We start from the raw sequence: 24,049 nt of genomic DNA on the forward strand, positions 1-24,049 counted from the left end.
CTGATGTAACTATGGACATAATGTGACTTTTAATTTTGATTTTAACTTGGTTTAATGACTATTTTGCCTTATATCTATAACTGTAAAATAGGGTTTGTTTCTAACTGTCTGAAAGCTTTTAAGTTACAAATGGGTGTCCAAGCTCCTACAAGTGCCACAACCTCCACCAACTATTACTTGGGGCCCCTGGAACAGAGACCCTCAATATGAGGGTTAGGAGAATATGCTGTCTCAGCAATTTAGGGACTATGCCCCTAAATAGCAGGAAGCAGTTATGGAATGAAAACAATGCCCCTTTCCCTTGGCAACATAATTCTCCTAAAAGAAAAGGGGGGAATGAGAGAGTCATTTCCTAGGCAGGTTGATAAGAAGTCTAGGGGTCCCCAAGGAGAAAGGGGTCCGGGATTCTCAAGGAGGAGGAAAGGACAAACTTATTTTCCTCTACATTCCTTAGGATTATATAACAATAATGTATCCTGCTTGAGGACAGTTTCTGGGAAAAAGCCTTCTGGCTAACCCTGTAATCTTAAAATGTAAATTATGGGATTGGGTCTAGTAAGGTCTTTACAACCTGCAGACATTCTTTTGATTCACTGTAATAACTAATTAAAAAGTATATAACTCCATTACTAACACTAGGGAGGGGGCACTCTTTCTGCCCCCTTCTGATGTCTATGTCAGAAACCTTCTCTATCTCTTTTATACTTTAATAAAACTTTTATTACACAAAAGTTTTGAATGATCAAGTCTCGTCTCTGGCCCCGTATTGACTTCTTCTCCTCTGGAGGCCAAGAATCCTGGCATCTTTTGTGGTTCAGCAACCTTTCACTTGCAGTCCAAGGGACTCTCAAGAGTCTTCTCCAACACCACAGTTCAAAAGCATCAATTATTCGATGCTTAGCCTTCTTTACAGTGCAACTCTCACATCCATACATGACTACTGGAAAAACCATAGGTTTGACTAGATGGATTTTTGTTGGAAAAGTAATGTCTCTGCTTTTTAATATGCTGTCTAGGTTGGTCATAGCTTTTCTTCCAAGGAGCAAGCGTCTTAATTTCATGGCTGCAGTCACCATCTGCAGTGATTTTGCAGCCCAAGAAAATAAAGCCTCTCACTGTTTCCACTGTTTCCCCATCTATTTGCCATGAAGTGATGGGACCAGATGCATGATCTTAGTTTTCTGAATGTTGAGTTTTAAGCCAGCTTTTTCACTCTCCTCTTTCATTGTCATCAAGAAGCTCTTTAGTTCTTCACTTTCTGCCATAAGGGTGGTGTCATCTGTGTATCTGAGGCTATTGATACTTCTCCTGGCAATCTTGATTCCAGCTTGTGCTTAATCCAGCCTGGCATTTCACATGATGTATTCTGCATATAAGTTAAATAAGCAGGGTGACAATATATAGCTTTGATATACTCCTTTCCCTATTTGGAACCAGTCTGTTGTTCCATGTCCAGTTCTAACTGTTGCTTCCTGACCTGCATACAGATTTCTCAGGAGGCAGGTCAGGTGGTCTGGTATTCCCAGCTCCTGAATTATTTTCCACAGTTTGTTGTGATCCACGTAGTCCAAGGCTTTGGCGTAGTTAATAAAGCAAAAGTAGATGTTTTCCTGGAACTCTCTTGCTTTTTTGATGATCCAGCAGATGTTGGCAATTTGCTTTCTGGTTCCCCTGCCTTTTCTAAATCCTGCTTGAACATCTGGAAGCAACAACACAAGAGAAGACTCTAACATGGACATCACCAGATGGTCAATACCAAAATCAGATTGATTATATTCTTTGCAGCCAAAGATGGAGAAGCTCTATACAGTCAGCAAAAACAAGATCAGAAGTTGAATGTGGAACAGACCATGAACTCCTTATTGCCAAATTCAGACTGAAATTGAAGAAAGTAGGGTAAACCACTAGATCGTTCAGGTATGACCTAAATCAAATCCCTTACGATTATATAGTGGAAGTGACAAATAGATTCAAGGGATTAGATCTGACAGACAGAGTGCCTGAAGAACTATGGCCAGAGGTTCATGACTTTGTACAGGAGGCAGTGATCAAGACCATCCCCAAGAAGAAGAAATGCAAAAAGACCAAGTGGCTGCCTGAGGAGGCCTTACAAATAGCTGTGAAAAGAAAAGCAAAAGGCAAAGTAGAAGAGGAAAGATATACCCATCTGAATGCAGAGTTCCACAGAATAGCAAGGAGAGATAAGAAAGCCTTCCTCAGTGATCAATGCAAAGAAATAGAGGAAAACAATAGAATGGGAAAGACGAGAGATCTCTTCAAGAAAATTAGAGATACCAAGGGAACTTTTCATGCAAAGATGGGCTCAAAAAAGGACAGAAACAGTATGGACCTAACAGAAGCAGAAGATATTAAGAAGATCTTCTTAATATTAAGAAGATATTAAGCAAGAACACACAGAACTACAAAAAAAATCTTCATGACCCAGATAACCATGATGGTGTGATCACTCACCTAGAGCCATACATTCTGGAATGTGAAGTCAAGTGGGCCTTAGGAAGCATCACTATGAACAAAGCTAGTGGAGGGGATGGAATTCCACATTAGTTATTTCAACTCCTAAAAGATGATAGTGTGAAAGTGCTGCACTCAATATGCCACCAAATCTGGAAAACTCAGCAGTGGCCACAGGACTGGAAAAGAAAGGCAATGCCAAAGAACATTCAAACAGACACAGGTACTTGTGCATTTAATTTAAATAACAGTCTTCAAGGTGAAAACTATTATTTTCCCGTTTTATACATGAGGAACCTGAGGCTTGCTGTAGTTAGTAAGTTGCTAAAGCCTCAGAACCAAGAATGGTTGGTTGCAAGAAATGTTTGCAACACTGTGTAAGCAAAATATAGACAAAATTTAAATACCTATGAACTTGAACATTATAAATTACAGTACATTTATAAGATGGAATACCATATGTCAGTAAAAAGAAGAGGCTCTATGAGTACTGGGTATTGATATTTTGATATGTTGTTACAGACAGTGTGTATGTTACCATTTCTGTTAGAAAATAAAATTACTATGCTATCTATATTCTTGTAGATGAAAGAATATCAAATATGTCTGGAAAAATACACAAGAAACTGGTAACTCAGCTGCCTCTGGTGAAAGCTGAAATAGAGATACATTTTTATTGCTCACCTATACTTTTGAATTTTTTACCATGGTCATGTAATACCTACTTCAAAACAAATTAATTAAGGAAAAATCAAATTGTATGTAATTAGTGACCTCCAGAGAAGCCTGTAATTTGGAAAACAGTGACAGAAAATGTACATGCATAAAAACTAGCTTTCTTCCTCTGCATCCTGAGCAATTTGCTTTCTCAATAACAATAAAATCAATTGCCACATCAGCTTCAGTTAAATGAATGCAAAATAAGGAGTAAACTTCCATCTGTATTTTACAGTGCTTTGCCCATGCTACAAAAGCAAACTCTGTAGGGAAGACAATAAGATCAGCACCCTGAAGCATTTGTAAGAGGTAACTCACACGGTAAGCTAAGTATCTAATACCACAGTCACAAACAGCCCAGCTTGAGAACACCCCAAGAGGATTGCTGCTTTTTTTTTTCCCCCAAAACTTTTCTTGGTAAAGGAAGCAGGTGGCAAAGAGGTTAATCACAGCTCCCTGAACCCCTGAAGACTTATAGAGGTCTGTCCCCCGGGTAAGACCGCTGTCCTTCCAGGTTTTCATTCTTTCCAAGAAAACTGACAAGCTGTTTCTCATGGCAGTTTCAAATCGGGAAGACCAAGACAGAGAGAAACTGTGGCCAGCGGGGATGGAGGGACTGGCAGATAAAATGATGGAGTTGATGATTAATCGTTACCTGGATAGCCTTTTTTTTTTTTTTTTTCCTTTAACGATGCACTAAACAGTTTTAATTGTTGATCTCCTCCATCTGTTGCCAGGGAAAATGTCCTTCCTGGGAAGACGTATTTCCTGGAGTTTCAGTAAGTTCCCTCAGGATCTCTACGATTTCTGAGATTCTGATTCCCTTCGGGCTGCAGGAAAGGGCGCAGGAGGTTGGTACAGGATGCTGCGCTTCGGCTGAGAAGGGATTGCCTCCTGGCTAGCAACGCCTGCCTGGGCACTTGGCCCCTCCCGTTTGGGGGCCCCGCCCCCGATCATCCCCGCCCTGCCCCCCCTCCCGTCCTGCGGAGCAAACCCTATAAAACCGCTGCGACCTGGGTCTTTCCAGTCGGTCTGAGTTCAGTCCGACTCCCAGGTCAGCGAGATCCTACGTCCACTCCACGGAACATCGCGTGCCCGAGTCATGGCCCAGGGGCTGTACCACGAGGAGTTCGCCCGCGCGGGCAAGCGGGCGGGGCTGCAGGTCTGGAGAATTGAGAAGCTGGAGCTGGTGCCGGTGCCCGAGAGCGCGTACGGCGATTTCTACGTCGGGGATGCCTACCTGGTGCTCCACACGACGCAGGCCAGCCGGGGCTTCGCCTACCGCCTGCACTTCTGGCTGGGTAAGGTGCCGCGGGGCCGGCTCGGGGAGGGGCGCGGCCGCCCGGGGATTGAGAGTGGCTGGCTGGGGGAAGGCAGCGCTAGCTGGACCCACCTGGAGACCCATCGCGCCGGTTGCGCCCCGGGGGGCGCCCCCTCCAACTTTGGGGTTGGACACCTTCCACTCGCGAGAGTCCGCGCCTGCAAACGCCGCAGCGAACGCAGGGCGCGGCGAAGAGGGGGAGCAGTCTTACCTCCATCGCTTTGACCTTTGTCGAGTCCACCCCCCAGGTTTTGCAGCTGGTTCCTCCAGCTTCTCCCCCTTTCACCTTCCAGTCTCCAAACTCCCGTTTCCTCCCAGGACGGCTGCCAGCCGCGCCCTGGGGCTGGCCAAGTTAGGCTCACCTTCCGACAAGTTCAGTCCTGGATTCCCCGTCAGCGAGGAGATGAAGTCGAACAAGTTTGTGGGCATTCGCCGCGGCCGCGGGAAGTCCTTTAAAAAATTATATATGTATGTATAGCCTTGGACTCAGCTTAGCGTTCTCTAGTAATTGCAACGATTAAGTAAGTTCTTGGCTGCTTTAAAAATCACATTCCAAGCCTGCACCGCGCTGCTTGCATCTTTGGTGAACAGAAATTAATTCCTCTTGATTAGGATGCTGGCCGCCTTATCAATACAAAGTAAATAACTTTCTATGGCAGATTTTGTATTTAGATGAGTCGCTTTATAATGATTATTTTTATATTTATTACTTATGTGTTTGAGCAAGAACACAGGTGGGAACAAAACAGCTCCTTCATCGGTAGTAATTATTTTGGGCTTCACCCGCGCCGGGCTCTGAGGACACTGGGGCTTGTGTGTTCTACTTTTTCCACCTTCTACTTTTACTCGTAAACATCCTGAATGTCTAACTTCTCCCTCTGAGATCCTGTGCCAGTGGGCACACCCCGTCTAACAACACACCGATTATCTGAGCCTTATTGCCTCCGTTGAGAATCAGCTTGCCTCTCCTAGACTGTGTTTATTTTTAGTTTTATTCATTATGGGGAAAACACACAAAACCACACACATACATATTTTGTAGTCCCTGAAAGTCATTTTTCCTTCCTAACATTTGAAGATTTTGAGAAGCAAGATGGTAGAGAACATTGAGAAGTGATGTTCTCAATATTAGCCACCACCTGGAGCAAACACTCAAATGAAAAATCCATACAGGGAGACAGGACTGTCTCATTATAACATTTATTTGATACTGAAATTTTGTGCCTGCTTGAGGAGGCTGAGGCTGAGATCCAAACTCATTGTGGGTTTCCAGTATAATGTCACTATTCCTTTTATCACAGACAGTGATCTGTTTATGTTTTATACCAAGAATCACCCCACTGAAATCTTAATGTATAACTTATGTTCATGAATGAATGATGCCACATAGAATAGTAATGCCTTCACCTTGGTCTTTCTGTTCAGTACTTAGTTCTGCAAAGAGTAAAAGTGTCTGAAATGCCACATTTGTCATTTTGGTGAACTAAAATGAGAAAGTCATATCTTGCTGCAGATAATAATTAAATTTGACTTTGTCAGAAGAATCCAAATGAGCTTTAAACACTATTGTTTTGTTTTGTGTTTTGGCCACCCAGTTTAGCTTGTGGGGCCTTAGTTCCCCAGCCAGGGATCGAACCTGGGGCCATGGCAGTGAAAGCACCAAGTCCTAACCACTGGACTGTCAGGGAAGCCCCACGATTGTTTTAATTCCATAGGTAAACCCTACAAAACACAGTGCTTAGAGAGCTTACCTGGGTAAGACAGAACCTATACAATTGTTTTAATTCTGTAGCTTCTTTCTTATCTAGATAAGTTCTTTAGGCACCGTGTTTCATAGGGATAATAGATTCAAGTTAACTCTTATGCTGAATGAATGAATGAATCAGACTTCAGAAAGGGAAGAGAAACTAAACTGATTTAGTTCATCAGTTTCAAAAAATATAATAGAAATGCTTTGGGCAGAAACATTTTATGATCTTAAAGATCTATAAACACTGGACTTAATAGTGCGTTAATTAATAGGTTAATTCAGTAACTTTCAATGTGTCCAGCACTATGTAAGGCGTTTTTGCGTACGAATATCTTAAGAAACTTCCCTGAAAGTTTATAATCTCAATGATGCAATAAAACAGAAGTGATAGAACACAGGTAAAATGTGATGAGCACCAGGAAAGAGACACAAAGTGCCTGTGGTCACTGGGAAGCAGAAAAGCCTTGATGGAAAAAAAGGCAGATGAGGGGAATTGGGAGGGGTTGTGTGATAGAAACTCACGGGAAATGTGGAAAGTTTAGAGGACAGTAGCCAGCAGGACCTGTAGATATAATTAGACCTAAATTTGGGCTTTCCAAGTGGCACAGTGGTTAAAGAACCCTTGTCAATGCAGTAGACACAGGAGATGGGGGTTCGATCTCTGGGCTGGGAAGATCCCCTGGAGGAGGAAATGACAACCCACTCCAGTATTCTTGCCTGGGAAATCCCCTGGACAGAGGAGCCTGACAGGCTACTGTCCATGGAGTAGCAAAGAGTCAGATACGACTGAGCACAAGCACACCATTAGACCTAAATTTGGGTGAATTCATGAGGTTTATTCAGATAAACAGATTGAGGGAAAGTTCCAAGAGGGGAGCTGGAAGTTCAAGGGAAGAGAAAGTCTGACTAAAGGAAGTCAGTTGAGAGGAAGATGAAGGAGAATAGAGTTAAAAGCAGCCTGGAATGAGAAGGGGCATAGCCTAGAAACAGGCCAGCTGAGAGGAGGAAAAGGGAAACAGGAAGAAGTGGGACCCAAAACAGGAGAACAGAAGATAATTTATCTTCCCTGGCCTCTCCCTCAGTGTCTTTCCATAATACCCTTGCATATCTCAGATCTTTTTATTTGATTATTTTTTTGTTTTATTTCCTTTACAAAGTAAGCATTTGTTGCATGTAATTTAGAAGTTGTTGCATTGGTTCTTCCTGAAGAAAAGATTTCAGTTTTGCACCTAGTAGTTTAAATGCATCTACCAACTAGTCTGTGCTGGGTTCTATTTCAAGGCACTGTGAATCCAAAAAACTGGGCGACAGTATACAACATACAATACAAAGAACTTATACCCAGGCTGGGGAGGATGCTGAGAAACTGGAGTTTTATACCTTGATTGTGGTGGGGGTGGAATATAAAATGTACAGAGATTATGGAAAAGACTTTGGCAGGGTCTTATGAAACTGAACATGCAACTACCATGTGATCCAGTAGTTGCATTCATGGTCATTTAATCCAGAGAAATTTCATATTCATGGAAAAACCAGTACATTAATGTCGTAGCAGCTTTATTTGAATGGACAAAAATTTCAGTCAGCCCACATAACTGTCGACAGGTTACTGATTAAACAAAGGGCACATCTATACCAAGGACTACTGCTCAACAACAAAAAGGAACAAACTTGTTTTTAAATGAATTTTTATTGGAGTATAGTTGCTTTACAATGTTACATTAATTTCTACTGTACAGCAAAGTGGATCAACTATACATGCATATATATACACATGCTCTTTTTTTTGGATTTCCTTCCCATTTAAATCACCACCCAGCTCTGAGTAGAGTTCCCTGAGCTATCCAGCATGTCCTCATTAGTAATCTATTATATTCATAGTGTCAATAGTGTATACATGTCAATCCCAATCTCCCAATTCATCCCACTCTCCGTCCCCACTTGGTGTCCATACATTTGTTCTCTATGGCTCTGTCTCTATTTCTATTTTGCAAATAAGATCATCTATACCATTTTTCTAGCTCCCACATATATGTGCTAATATATGATATTTGTTTTTCTCTTTCTGACATCACTCTGTATGAGAGCCCCAAACTCCGGACAAACACAAGTCAGATGAATCCCTTAGGGAATTATGCCTAATGGGAAGAAGAAAAACAATGCCAGAAGGTCCCATGCTATATGATTCTACTCATAATATTTTTTAAATCTAGATTCATTGTTACCAGAGGTTAAGGATGAGGTGAGGAAGGAGTGATTCAGGTGGGAGGTGGGTGGAGTTTTAACAAGGCACCATAAGGGATTTTTTGGTGATGAAACTATATACAGTGTCTTGACTATGATGGTGGGTATGTAAATTTACACATGTGATAAAATTATATATAACTAATGTACAAATGCAGATGACTACAAGTAAGATTGGGGAAATACGAGAGATGTAAGGGGATTGTATCACTGTCAGTATGCTGGTTGTGGCAGTCTGTGCTGTCCTGTCCTTATATACTTATACTTTAATGTATGTATACTGAATTAGTGGAGAAGGCAATGGCACCCCACTCCAGTACTCTTGCCTGGAAAATCCCATGGACGGAGGAGCCTGGTAGGCTGCAGTCCATGGGGTCAGTAAGAGTCGGACACGACTCAGCGACTTCACTTTCACGCATGGCAGAAGGAAATGGTAATCCACTCCAGTGTTCTTGCCTGGAGAATCCCAGGGATGGGGAAGCCTGGTGGGCTGCCGTCTATGGGGCCGCACAGAGTCAGACACGACTGAAGCGACTTAGCAGCAGCAGCAGCAGCATACGGAATTAGTATACATATAGTATACTAATTTAGTATACTGAACTATCCATACTAACGTTTTACAAAATGTTCCATTGGAGGAAACTTGGTCTGTTGATCCATCTGTCTATTCTTCAACCAATACCACACTATCTTAATTAGTTATTATGCCTGTGTAAGAAAACTTAATATCAGATAGAGTTAGTTTTCTTACCTTATTTTTCTTTGTCAGGATTGTTTTAGCTATTCTAGGGACTGTGCCTTTTTACATTAATTTTATAACAAACTCATGTAATCTGTAATAAACCTTGAAATGATTTTGACAAGAATGACATTAAGTCTATAGATTAATTTGGGGAAAATTGACATATTTATTATACTATACTACAAAACTTACAATTCATGAACACTGTCTTTACTAAGGTCTTTGATTTTTATCATCATTTTGTAATTGTTAGCATGTAGATCATGACTTGTTTTGTTAAACATATTCTTGAGTATTTCAGTTTCTTTGAAGTGACTGAAAATGGTATTGTGCTTTCAATTTCAATTTCTGCACGTTCATCATTTCTATATAAAAATGAGACTGCTTTTTGTCATTGATTAATATTTATCATGCTATCATGCTGAATGCATTTATTCTTAAGGGTTTGTTTTTTTCTTAGGATTTTCTATGCAGATCATCCTGTCATTTCTAAATAGACACATTGTTTTATTCCTTTACAATCTGTATATTTTTTATTTCTTTTTCCTACCTTTCTGCAATAGTTAGAACTTCCTGTGTTATATTCAGTAAGAGTACTTGCCTTGTTCCCCATCTTTGGGGGAAAGGATTCAGTCCTTGATCATTAAAAATTATGTTAGCTTTATGTTTTTTGAAGATGCTGTTTATTAAGTTGAGAATTTTCCTCTGTATTCCAGACTTGCCGAGAGCTTTTATCATGAGTGGATATTCCACTAACCTAGTCATTAAACCTCTCTTTTTATTATGTTTTATATATAAAATCATCACATCCTCAAAAAAATTTCAGGAAGTTTACAGCATATGGCTTCCCAGGGTGCTCAGTGGTAAAGAATCTGCCTGCAGTGCAGGAGACACAGATTAGAACCCTAGGTCAGGAAGATCCCCTGGAGAAGGAATTGGCCACTCACTCCCGTATTCTTGCCTGGAAAATCCCATGGACAGAGGAGTTTGGCGGGCTACGGTCCATGGGTGTTACAAAAGAGTCATACACGACTTGGAGACTAAACAAACTTATGGCATATTTACAAATAAAATATAACACAATATAATGTAAATAACATAACATAAAACAACATAACATGAACGGCACTGGGAAAATCAGCACAGGAAAAATAAATGAAGTCATAAGAACTCATTAAGAACACTCATGAGTTTTTGAACACTTAACGAGAATTTCCTCATGCTATAACTGAATTTGATACTAGTTTTTATATTCAAAGGCTAGTATTGGCTTCATTAAAATCTTTCAGCCTTTTTAAAAAGACTGATTTACTCATACTGACATTCCTTGGCCTAGCACAGTACATAGTGAAAGTGAAGTTGCTCAGTCGTGTCTGACTGTGCGACCCCATGGACTATGTAGCCTACCAGGCTCTTCAGTCCATGGAATTTTCCAGGCAAGAGTACTGGAGCGGGTTGCCATTTCCTTCTCTAGGGGATCTTCCCAACCCAGGGATTGAACCTGGGTCTCCCACACTGCAGGCAGACGCTTTACCGTCTGAGCCACCAGGGAAGCCCAGTACATAAGCATCAACAAGTTATAGGATAATTTAATTAACTTACTTCCAGTTCATACATTAATCAGATACCTATCCATTTGTATCTACCTCAAGAAATTCAGGTTTCAACTTGTTCTCAAGTAAAAATATGTGTATCAGATGCATCATCCTCAACACCTTTCATATTAAGGTTGATTTAAGTTTCCCTCCTAAAGCCTCCGTGTAGAATCTACATCTTTGCCTTCATTGGTAATCTAATTTGTGGTTGGGGAAGTGGACAGAAGATGACACTCGAGCCCTTTCAGACTGCAAAACTGCATGTGATTTTTATGTGTGTTAAGTAATTTCCTTTGACCACATCGAGTTCATAAAATTGATACGTAGCGACTGATTTTTTTTCCCTGAGAAGATGGTTCACCGGTCCTCTTTGAGAGTAAGAGAGGAGTTATAAATAAATTCAATTCTTTCTTTAATATACCTGATTGACTTCCTTTCTTCAACTTTAGTGAATACTCCTAGTTGCGGTTCCAGGTGAACTCTAGTATTGTTAGAGCTCCTAAACATTTATGTGTCAATTATCCAGGGAGGAAAATTACATTCCCCAGTCACCTCAAAATTTTACTGCTAGTGAGAGTCTGAGTATAAAAATTGCCAACTAGTATCGTAGTTTCTAAGATCTGTGCCTCACAGTCACAGAAACCTGTGTTGTGTCTGCCAAAGGTCAACTTTATGACCTCAGGGAAGTTACTTTTTCTCTCTAAGCTTCCGTGTCCTCTGATGTAACATGGTAGAAAATGATTTCAGCTACGTTGGGTCATTTGAAGGTTAAAGCAGATCATTAATGTAAAACACTAGCACAGTGTCTGGCCCATAGCAAGGGTGCTATAAGTGTATATTAGCTGCTATTATTTCTAGAATCATTAATGGTTTTCACACAGGTTAGGAATAGTAAAAGTTTTAAAATGTCTTATAAATTTTGAGGTCCTCTCAGGACTGTCCTGGTTCTGATCTTTGTGTACATTGAGGACACTGGGTCTTAAGAATTGGTGTTTTGACCTCAGTGAGGTTGCCTGGATCAGATCTGTATTAGAATTATGAAAATTGAATGTGTGTTGTATGTTAAATTCCCAGGATAATACTGCATATGTTAACATTCAAAAGATGTGAGCATGCTGGTTCTTTTATTCTCCCTTTTCCTTCTGAGAATATTATCTGATGCCAGTAAGATAATGAAGTGGGGACACTGGGACTCAAACATAGGGGAAAGCTTAAGATGTAAGGGAAATTATCAGCTCTGTAGTCCTAGAAGCGATCTTCATGTTTATCTTGAGAACACGGTGTCTGGACTTAAAAGAAAAAGTATTGGCATATCCCAACAATCTGTACTGTTCTAGGATTTTATTGCTTAGGAGTAAATCTGATTTGAACTTAATACATTTTTGTTGTTGTTCAGTTGCTAAGTTGTATTTGACTCTTTTGTGACCCCATGGACTCTAGCCCATCAGGCCGTCTGTCCGTGGGTTTTCCCAGGCAAGAATACTGGAGTGGGTTGCCATTTCCTTCTCCAGAGGATCTTCCTGACCTAGGGATTGAACCCACACCTCCTGCATTGGCAGATGGATTCTTTACCACTGAGCCACCAGGGAAGCCCCGTTTTTAAAGTTGTCAAATTCAAAACCAGACAGATCCATCTGTTGATCTTAAACATGGTACTACAGTAAATTGCTGGAGAAAACTGGACTTCAAAGATTACATGTGGAGAATTTTGAAGGGTGACCATGTTCCATTGGAGTCAGAGAAGCCCAACTAAAAGAACTATGGACTGACTGTGAGCTGTGAGTTGAGCTTTTCGAAAGGGCTATTTTATCTTGAAGATTATGACTTTGGAGGAACTAAGGTGCTTGGCAGTGGAAAGAATCAGAACACGTGAAATTCCTTAAAAACTTAATGACTTAATTATGCCTATGTTATACATACTTATTAAAAAACCCTTTATACTTAAAAAAAAATAGGGATAAGGTCAAGTTACATTAATTTTCCCATCCTCAAAGTGTTGTTTAGTTCTGGCCTGTGATGTTTGTATTCCTTACAAATATTAATATATTGACATGTTGGAAACCTGGAGATTAATGCTGAGAAAGGCTAAGACAATTGAAAAATGTTCTGACAGCTTGATCTTATCGACTATACCAAATGAATCTGAATCCTACTGGAATATATTGTTATATCAAGCTGAACATATTTGGACAGTGGTGATTCTTTTAAAGTTTTTTTTAAAAAAAGAACTGGAAAGCAGATACAGAGCAATTCTTTTAGTTATTAGCAAAATAGTATTTTATATTGCATCATTTCTGCTGCAAGATTGTTCTGTTGAAGATGAACAATTCATACATAAGTTTATGGTACTGGTATATATTTCAAAGACAGTTTCTGAGTTTTTTCTTGTCAGACATTCTGCCTTAATCCTGTGTCTCAGGTGACAAATGAGATACTGTCATTTGCTCTTTCAGGGAAGGAGTGTACTCAGGATGAAAGCACAGCGGCCGCCATCTTTACTGTTCAGATGGATGACTATTTGGGTGGCAAACCTGTGCAGAACAGAGAACTTCAAGGCTATGAGTCTACGGATTTTGTTGGCTACTTTAGAGGAGGTCTGAAATACAAGGTAAGCAGCTCCCTCGAATTGTTTTATGACCCCCTTTCTCTTCCTATCCATCCACACCTCATGTCTTGATAGAATAAGTGTTCATTGAGGGCAGGTGTTTTTTTTTTTTGTAACTGGAGGATAATTGCTTTACAATATTGTGTTGGCCTCTGCCATACAAGAATGTGAATCGGCCGTAAGAATACACACGGCCTCCCTCCTGAACCTCCCCTCCACGCCCCCGCACCTCATCCCACCCCTCTAGCTTATCACAGCGCACCGGATTGCGCTCCCTGTGCCCTACGGCAGCTTCCCACTGGCTGGCTGTTTTCCACATGGTAGTATGTGTCAATGCTACTTACACAGAGTGAAGTAATTCAGCAAGAGGGCAGGGTATTTTGGTTTCATTTTAATCTATTTTGTTCACTCATATATCCCCAGGACTCTCTAGATACATAATAGGTAGCTGGATAAATGTTTGTGGAATATATGGTATAATGTGTGACACATTCTGACTTAATCTCATTTGGCAGGTTAATTTTTAATGAAGTTAAGTAAATATAAGCAACACGGGCATCAATAGTGTCTATTTTTTGCTATTCTAAAGAATCGCTGAATTTGCTACAAATAACCCATGACTCAGGAATTTCAGTTGTTCTGGAACGTATGAATCCAGTATTTATAACAATTATAACTTCAGTTAATACATAGAACTATACGTACATTTCCCAAATAGCTTAGTTTGATGTTAGAAATGTTACAAATGAAACCACTGAATTGAACATATGTGTGGTTCAGCCTTGCAAACTCCTACACATACACTGGTATACACACATACCCCCCCCCCCCCCACACACACACATACACTCACAGAGTTTATGTGTTTTGGCCTGAAACTCATCATCAAATGACTTTACTTTGGAAATAAACAAGTAAAATATCAGATAATTAACTATCTCTATATCTTTTAAGGCAACTTTCAGTAAAGGATAGCTTTTTCTGGAATTCTCTCAGTGACCCTTACAGATTGTCTATCCTTCATTATTCCCCATGCCCCTGAGAATGTTCAGTTAAAGTGTGAGGAATACCTTCCCTACATACACCCCAGAAACAATCTTTTTAAAAATCAAACATGCTTCAGCAGGTGTTCTGTGAGACCCTACCACCCTACCCTTCCAGTATATTAGCCCTGTGGAGACCTAAAACCTCAGAAGTAAACTACAAAACTAGAATTCTGACTTGAGTCTGCTGCTACTACTGCTGCTAAGTCACTTCAGTCGTGTCTGACTCTGTGCGACCCCATAGACGGCCGCCCACCAGGTTCCCCCATCCCTGGGATTCTCCAGGCAAGAACACTGGAATGGGTTGCCATTTCCTTCTCCAAGGCATGAAAGTGAAAAGTGAAAGTGAAGTTGCTCAGTCGTGTCTGACTCTTAGCGACCACATGGACAGCAGCCTGCCAGGCTTCTCCGTCCATGGGATTCTCCAGGCAAGAGTACTGCAGTGGGGTGCCATTGCCTTCTCCGACTTCTCTCTAGTCTAGAGACTATTAAATAGGAAACTATTGCCTTTTATTTAATTCATATGAGTTACTTTTATGTCAAATGATCCTGAAATATACTGTATATCAGTGAATCCAAGATTTAGAGTAAGCTGGGGCTTGTATTACTAAATGCTTGTACTGTACCATCATCCTGGTTATGAACCCATGTCTGTCACATGTAGCTTGTTTGCTTCAGGAAAACAGGTTTTCTGTGCTGTTTCCTCAAACGTGCAACAGGGTAACAACAGCTTTCTTGTGTAGGTGTCATAAGGATTAGATTAAATGATAAAAATGTGTATGTTATAGTGCATATGCAATCATTTGAGACTCATGCTATTATTAATTCTTCTGGTATTAGTGGGTCTTCTGAAATCAAACTTCTGGAAACATATTTAAAAGTGGACATGATAAAAGTAATTTTATAGTTATTGAATAATTGTCTTCTAATTGTCAACATTAAAACCAGCACCAATCAGGATTTTTTAGAAAGAGGATATTTGCAGATGGAGGTCAAATTTATCAGCAAAAAAAACAGTTTACTATCTTATCATTAGTGACATTAACCAGATGGTAACATGTGTAGTTGTAGCTAGACTTGATAGGAGATGTGGAAACAGGGATCATTTTACCACCCAGAACAGCAAAGATTATTATGTTATACTTAATTTCATGCTTTTAGGGATGTACAAAGCACTTCATGTGTGTCATCTCATTTAATTGAAGAAAACAGCCCTGTAGTACAGTTCCTATCATTATCATCCTATTGAGATAAGTAAATGGAAGCTTAGAGAGCGAATTTGTGAAGGTCTCATAGGTGCTATATGATTGAATTGGGTGACCGACTCCAGTGCCTAAAGCTAGTAACCATGATGTTATGATGCTTTCAATATAAGTAAATGGTTCAAATGTCTGGATAAATGTTTTATTTAGGAATACTCTTTGAAAAGGATATTGTGTCTATTTGAAATGAGTAAAACTTGGCAAAGTCTACCATTACCAAGTCAGCAGTGGTCACATTTAGTTGCCATATGCCGTGTAAAGATGTAGCTAGGAAATGTTGAGACCATCTTCCCCTGTCCCATGTCATTTAATCGACTTGTGGTTTTTTTCTCTGTGAGGTTTTATAGGGAGTTGGGGAAGAGTTATAGAGGGTTAATTACTTACTACTGCTTCCTTCTATTATATCTCTGGCTAAGCCCCTTTTCCAGCTTGAACAAGACCCAGCCCCAACTGTGATTGTAAGTAGCAACAATTAGACATCTGTCAGCCAGTAAAACTGTATTTATGGTTCCCTTGGTTTAGCAGATCATCCGCCTCGCTTTCATTCTCTAAAGTAGGTAGAAGGAGACTGGGAGTTTCTAGGGTTCATTCAAGCAATGTTCACAGAAGAATTACTTACTTTCTTATATGGATATATATGAAACTTAAGTTTTTTGTTCATTTTTGGCATCGATTATTAGAGTCAAAATTAATTTTAAAAATGCCATTAAATGTTCACAGACTATGTATATCACTCTGATAGTTCACTGTATGAAATCCTAATATTATATATTTATTTTCAGCCTAAGTCAACTCTATATTTTATAACTTTTTTTCAGAACACAGTGTTCTTACACTATTTTTTGTTATCAGATCACAGTATAATTCTTATTTTGAAAAATTAAAATGGCCAAGCATAGTAATATGTAGATGAAAAACTTTACTGTATAATACTTTGTGCTGTCAAGAAATATGGCAATCCTTTTAAAATTATGAACTGGGAAATTATTACGCATTTGTAAAAGCTTGTGGTGATAGTTATCCTGAAGTCAACATTTAAGCCCATACTAATAAAACCTTTATATTCATGAGGGCCTTTTGGAAAAGCAGAGAAGTCTAAAAGTCATTTGGAAATTTAAAGAATGTGCTACTAATTATATATGAAGCTTGACCTCTTTCTTTGGATTTATTGTATATATTGATGTAATAAACTTGAAATCTGGATTATTTAGTAGACTTCATTTTTTAAAGATTTTGTTTTGATGTGGAACATTTATTTTTAATGGCTTTATTGAATTTGTTACAATATCGTTTCTGTCTTATATTTTTGGTTGTTTGGCCCCAAGGATGTGGGATCTTAGTTCTCCAACCTGGGATCAAACTCGCACCCCTGCATTGGAAAGCAGAGTCTTAACCACTGGACTCCGGGGAAGTCCCATATAGACTTCTACTGCTAATTTTCTTTCCATATTATCATGGGAGGATTTTGATCAATAAATAACAGATTTATTTCCACTGTACCTTTATTTTGCACATTACCTCATAGTTAATTATGGAAGTAAATAAATATTATTGTCCCTAACATTTTACTAATTCAGGAAAATAATGAAAAGCTTAAAAAAGCTGAAAGCTAATTTCAAATGAGGCAAGAAGACGTGCTTGATATTGTTCCTCTTTTTTTGTCCCCATTTCTTAGTTCACTGTGGTTGGACTTTGATTTTCTTTTTGTTTCGGTGGGGGTATGCAACCAATTTAGACTGTAAATACTTAGGCCTGGCATGTTTTGTAAACCATTTTTACCTAAATAAATAGATAAATAAGACAGGTGATTATTTAATGTAAAATCAAGGACTAAGATTAGAAGCAGCCCATACCTGGCAGGCACTCAGGTCCCTCCTCTGTCTTGAGGCTGTGACTGTGGGAATTTCAGGCTGCCTGGTTCCCGGGCCCTCTTCGTGTATGCTTGTGACCTCTGACTCTCTAACCTCCTGTTACCTTTTCCTCTGAAATCCTTATCTGCCTTCGCATTCACTGCTTTGAGAATCATTAGTTCCCAAAGGAAAAGAATAACAGCTCTTTTCTGTTTATGTAGCAGGTTTTATATACTGAGGGTTTTCAGTAAATATTTGCAGTATTAACTGGAATGGTTAAAATAGGAAGGACAAAGAGCCTAAAACAAAACAATTACCTATTGATTTGCCTGTTGGAAATTCTCTTCTGCATATTTAATTTTTCACACGCACTTGGCTGTTTTCTTTTGGTCTAGCAAGCAGTTTGGCACCAACACTGCAGTTTTCTAAGCTGCCATGTCAAAGCCTCATCTGTTTTGTTTTGTTTTGTTTTCTTTCTCTCACTGATCAGGCTGGAGGTGTGGCATCTGGACTCCATCATGTGCTTACAAATGACTTGACTGCTCAGAGGCTCCTGCATGTGAAAGGTCGGAGAGTCGTCAGGGCCACGGAAGTTCCCCTAAGCTGGGACAGTTTCAACAAGGGTGACTGCTTCATCATTGACCTTGGCACTGTAAGTTTTATGCTTACCTGGAGGTGTCCAGAGGAAGGTAAATTGTCTTCAGATCAAATCAGATGTATGTGTTGTGGAAGATAATCACTTTTTCTACACGCTAGAGAGCGGTTATGGCTACGTGAGATGCAGTCATATCATATGACTAATTGGCAAGTATTTAAATGACACATAAAACTTCAGAAGTTTTTATTTCTTTTGATAAACTTAATTAGAATGGAGTAATGATTTAGTTCTTCCTACCATAGAACAGAAATTGAATAATTCTTAATATATTTCCCCTTCTTCTTGAACAGAGCTTCCTCTAATTATTTTTGTCCTGAAATGTGTGTGGGAAAACATTGCTTGAGGGGGAAATTGATTCCCCCAGGAAGCAAAGATTCTAGAATTTAACATGGACGTAGGATGAGTGTAAATAACCTGCCTGAAGAGTGTAGGGAAAGTATTTCAACAAATATTAATATATCCCATATATCCACACACATAATACTATTTCGTACTTATTAATTCTCTCAGAATTGTTAGAAGAAGAGGCACAAGTACAGATGGCAAGTATTATCTTAGTGGGATGGGCAATATCAAAACTTTGTAACGTTTCAAAAGTAGAAGGAAAAAGGTAGAAATAAAGGGTATTTCCTGCTATTGGGAACCACGTGCAGAGGCAGGGTTGCCGTTTTCTTCTCCAGGGGATCTTCCCAAACCAGGGATCAAACCTGTGTCTCCTGCATTGCAGGTGGATTCTCTACCACTGAGCCACCAGGGAACAGTGATTCCTACCTAAGTATTTTGTTTTACTGCCTCTCCTTAGGCAGTCTGTTGGGGAAGAGCATCAGTCAGAGGTCAAAGAGTTTATTTCATGTATGTAGAGAGAAGTGACACCAAGGAATTTAAAAATGGAACTACCCAAAGCTCAATCTGAGCAGTATTAAGCTGGCAGGAGCACAGAAATTAAATATGCTAAGGTTATAAATGGTTTGGAAAATGACCCGAATTGTAAACTTCCTTGGGTTCTCTAAGTTAGGGTCACCTCTACTTTTATTACTACTAGTGTATAATCCGACTGTCTGAGATCATACTAGCTGTGTGCACAGTTGAGATTATGCTACTAATGCCCAAAGTACAGTTCCTAGTGTCACACTGAGACATCTACATGCAAAATGGCAGTATTCTTGCCCTGTATTTCACAGTGAATTTCGTGGAAATGTCCTTTCCAACTTTAGATGCTATCCTGTTGCCCTAACCAGACTTAAGTCCTAACCTTCATATCTAGGCAGAAAACAGATACTATCCTCTCTCTCCACTCACCAGCAAGCAAAGCCATGACATATAAATAGATGATCAGGTGTATTAAGCTGTGCAGTTCCAAAGACAGTCATAGCACTCGGAATCTCTCACAGCTAGTGTACAATAATTAATTTTCTCTCTTAACTACTTATATTTTATAGCCCTTTATCCCTTTATAACTTATGAAGTATTTTTAAATATAAGGTGATATGGTTCATGGAAAAAGTGGACCTCAGTTTTCATCAAGTTGAATATAATCTCAGGTTCTCATCTATAAATTTGGGTATTTTATTAGATGTACTCTGGAGTCCATAAGCACTTTCCGTTGATAATGTAATTCTTCATTGCCATTATTTGACAATGTTTCTTTCCTAAAAAAATTTTTATATATAATGTATTTGCTTTATAAGTGCAGTAATCTCTTTGTCATGAATAGTGTTCAACTGAACTTTTCAACTGTCTACTCTTTGATGTTGAGCAAGTCATTAACCTCTTTGAGCCTTAACTTCCTTGTTTTTTGGGGTTTTTTTTTTTTCATTTTGACTGTGGTTTCTAGTGACATACTGATCTCAGCTGATGGTGATTCAGTCCTGTCTGACACACAATCATATCTGGAAATGGCAGTTACCATCCCAGTTTCAAGGAAAAACCAGCTTAGAAGATGTGAGCAAGTCACTTGCGTTAAAGCAGGTTGAGCAGCGATCTGGGACAGGACCTGAATTTTTCTATTCATAGTTTACATCCTTTACGTTCTACAAAGTGAACTTGGTAGTATAGAAGATGATGTGGCTCTATAACAGAGTATCTTGCAACAGTTTCAGAATCTGCTTAATTCAGAATAGATTATGTCTAATCTGGCTTAGAATCTACTGAGATTAGTATTAGTAATGAAATTATTTGGCTTCCCTGGTGATTCAGTGGTAAAGAATTTGCCTGCAGTATAGGAGACACAGATATGCAGTTTTGATTCCTGGTTCAGAGGATCCCCTGGAGGAGAAAATGGCAACATACTCCAGTAGTCTGCCCGGAAAATCCCTTGGACAGAGGAACCCAGTGGGCTATAGTCCATGGGGTTGCAAAAGAGTTGGACATGACTGAGCAACTAAACAACAATGAAATTGCTTACTATTTTATTGAGTAAGTATTGAGTTTCTACAATGGACTGCATAGTTCAATGCTGTGCTAGACGGATTATAGCTCTGGTAACATGCTGTCTTCCCATAGGTAATATGTGCCATAGGAATATTCCCCACAAATCCAGGCTCATGCCATAGGGACAAAATCTCTATAATAAGGTTCAAGGACATTGACCTGTTTAATAGTAAATTTTCTTTATTCTATGTAGTTAATATTTTCAATGACTTTCAAGTTATCTCCTGCTCTCGTGGCTGGTTGGAGACATTTGGGGTGATTTTCTTGCAGCAATACTTGAAGCTGATTCCCTCTTATGTTGTGGAACTTTCCCACCACTCCCAGGGATATCCTAGTAGGATTCAAGTTCTGAATTCCTAAGTATTTTAGAACAAACACCCACATGACCTGTGTTTATATTACTAACCTTTAACCAGTTGGTATGTCGCCAAAAGTTTCTAAAAGGTGATAAGATCTTGCAATTACCTTGGGGACTTTATTTTTGGGGTGTGTCACAGTCAACCAAGAAGAATGGAATCAAAACCTCTGTCATAATATTTTAATAGCAGTTATTGAGTTAATTATTTCATGACCACTTTCTGCTTTAGTGGGCACAAAGGGAAGCCAGTGCTGTTACTTCGTGTGTTTTATGACCCAGGTATGAAGAAGATAGGTTGAACATCTAAAGCTGTCATTCAGCTAAAGCCACATGGCCAACACTAAGGTTATGGGCATAACCTAAATCCTGTATCTTGATTGTTTTTGAGGGAAGTGAGCTTTTTTTTTGGATAAAAAACAATCACTAGTATTAAGGTGATGTGGAATATACCTTAGTAACACTTGGTGTGATAGGATTTGACTACAGTAAATATTCCCTAGGGGCTTCCCTGGCGACTCAGCCGCAAAGAACCTGTCTGCCAGTGCAGTGATGAGGGTTCGATCCCCGGGTCAGGAAGATCCCCTGGAGAAGGAAATGGCAACCCGCTCCAAGAGTTCTTGCTTGGGAAATCCCATGGACAGAAAAGGCTGGCAGGCTATAGTCCATGGGGTTGCAAAAGAGTCGGACATGATTGGGTGACTGAACAACAACAATGACAAAATATTCCCTAGACATGACAGCGTAATCTTTTCAACCTAAAGCATGAAATTGTAAAATTATTCATTTACTCACTTTGGAAGTTAAGATAATTATCATTTTAGAGGATGATTTGGATAAATTGTCATATTTAGTGTATTTTCAGTAAATGAGACATGGCTAGATTTCAGCAATTTGGAATTTACTGAATTATTGGAAAAATGCTTCTGAAATATATATGTATGTTGCTGAATTTATAAATCATTACTCACCCACTATTTTTAAAGATATGAGGAATTTGTAGAAATTAATAACATCACAGCTTAATATTGCAACAGAGCATCAGTAGCTCGAGAATGTGAGTGATAATGAAAAAAAGCCCATATTCTCAAAGTTTGGGATCTGAAGTTAGCTAAGTGTATATCAGAGCCAGCCACTAGTGGAGAATTAGGTTTCAGAAAAGTAGGAATCTGTGCTGAGTTTTTCTTTTCTTTCCTCTTGTTGGTTATCCATTTCATTTATTCTTTAAAATGTATTTACTTTAAATTGAAGGGTAATTGCGGTGGTGGGTTTTTAATCATGATGTTCTGCATGTTCTGTTCCCTTATTAACTTATCTGGTCAGTTATGCAATATTGGCTTACTGCCTTGCTATTTATAATCTATCCCGCCCTCTCTCATAGTCAGTCATCTGCTTCGAGAAAGCAGTCACTTCCTCATTGACCACCGTTTCTTTGAAACTGTGCTTCCTATGAGCATCAATGCCTTCTGCTAAACCCAGTGAAGAGTAAAACTCTTCTACTTGCCTCCTGTGCTGCCGTTGTTGTCATTAAAGCACATCAGATTATCCCACCCGCCCCCTCCCCCATCCCAGAGGAAGTGTATGGAATGTCATGGCCTGGGATGGGGACAGGGTTGCCGATCAAAGTGTGAGTCTGGTTTAATCTTCAGCCTCCCTCCTCTCCAACCTTCCTAGAGGCCTTGACATTTCACTGAATCTTAAGTGCTGGGCTTTGACCTCTATACTAAGCCATTTGCTGGAAAGTATCCTCACTTTGGTCTTTTGAGATGCCCACATCTCCACAGCAAGACCCTTCCTGGTTCTGTCAGCCACAGCTGTACCCACCCTTAGGCGTTCTGCTTAGCTTTTCCCACGCCACATAAAAGTTTCCGGAACAGTGTATTCAAGTTGTTGCCAATACCTGTTAATCCAACTGCCTGGACGCTGTCCAGAGTTGTTTCTGCTCTCATGCTCAGCATCTGGGATAAATGTATGACAAACATGTAGGACAAGAAGTTTACCAAGCTCTTCTCAAAGATTCATTGCACCTGGTCATGTTTCCTAGTAATGTTTCGCTTGTAATGACCTACTACCTTTTGACGAAACTAGTCTTACACCATTTCACACTGCTGCCCTCTCGGGGGTTCCTGCAGCGCACTCAAGTCCCGAGGCCAAGCCCGTGGTTCTTGGTATACAGATTTGGCTTTCTAGACCACATCCTCACTCCTCCCCTGCAAAACCCTTTACTCTGGCAAAATCAAGTTTCTTTTAAATTAACATTTTGTTGGCTTTCAGACTTTTGTCTCTACTATGACTTAAGAAGGCTAACTTTAAAACTGAAAACTGAGTAGAATCTTCTTTGTGCTGGATACATTTTTCCTTACTCCAGAGTACTCCACTAGATCTACTGGGGAGAGCCTTCAGGCAACAAGAAGAGAAATGGGAAAGATCAACCTAATTTTAAATCTGTAGAATTTACAGATTTTACAGTATTTACAGAATTTATAGTAAAAGTACGAATGGCGTTTAGTGTGTTCTTAGCATGTGTTGGGTGTTTGGATTATAAAGATGAAAACCAGATAGCCTTTGACCTCAAGGTGCTGTGAAGTGGAGAGAGACAAAAGCATACGCAAGTCAGAGTGTGGTCAGGTAGAATGCTAGAAGCTCTGGAATAGAGCTACACTCTTGCTGTAGGGGAATGGATGAGGGCACTAAGAAAGATGTCTCTCAAGGTATTAGGAATTATATTTTAATTCTCAATCATGGTTTCACACTGGAATCATTTAGAAGAGGTGTTAAGAGTACTGATACTTGTGATTTGATTCCTGGAATTCTGATCTTTAAGGTTTTGGAATGGGCCTTTGGTATAGGTTCTTTTTTTTTAACCTTTTAACTTTTTTTGGCTGTGCCACATGTCACATGGAATTTTAGTTCCTTGACCAGTGATGAAACCCACGTCTCTACATTGGAAGTGAGGAATCTTAACCACTGGACTGCCAAGGACGTCCTGATGTAGATTCTTTTTA

At 39.6% G+C, this 24,049-nt stretch overlaps 1 protein-coding gene and 1 non-coding gene across 2 annotated transcripts in view; one reads left to right on the plus strand and one right to left on the minus strand.

The window, feature by feature from the left end:
* The first annotated feature begins 4,185 nt into the window (after window positions 1-4,185).
* SCIN (scinderin) overlaps window positions 4,186-24,049 on the plus strand; it is an 80,509-nt gene continuing 60,645 nt past the window's right edge. Inside the window, exons 1-3 of the mRNA XM_043872620.1 lie at window positions 4,186-4,490; window positions 13,295-13,449; window positions 18,092-18,253. Coding sequence (XP_043728555.1) covers window positions 4,292-4,490; window positions 13,295-13,449; window positions 18,092-18,253 — 516 coding nt within the window. The 5' untranslated portion in view covers window positions 4,186-4,291. The remainder of the gene's footprint in view (window positions 4,491-13,294; window positions 13,450-18,091; window positions 18,254-24,049) is intronic.
* On the minus strand, window positions 6,126-6,198 carry TRNAE-UUC. Its single transcript has one exon. It is a non-coding gene; the product is annotated as a tRNA-Glu (tRNA).

The sequence above is a fragment of the Cervus elaphus genome, chromosome 18 (assembly GCF_910594005.1).
Source record: "Cervus elaphus chromosome 18, mCerEla1.1, whole genome shotgun sequence".
NCBI lineage: Eukaryota > Metazoa > Chordata > Mammalia > Artiodactyla > Cervidae > Cervus > Cervus elaphus.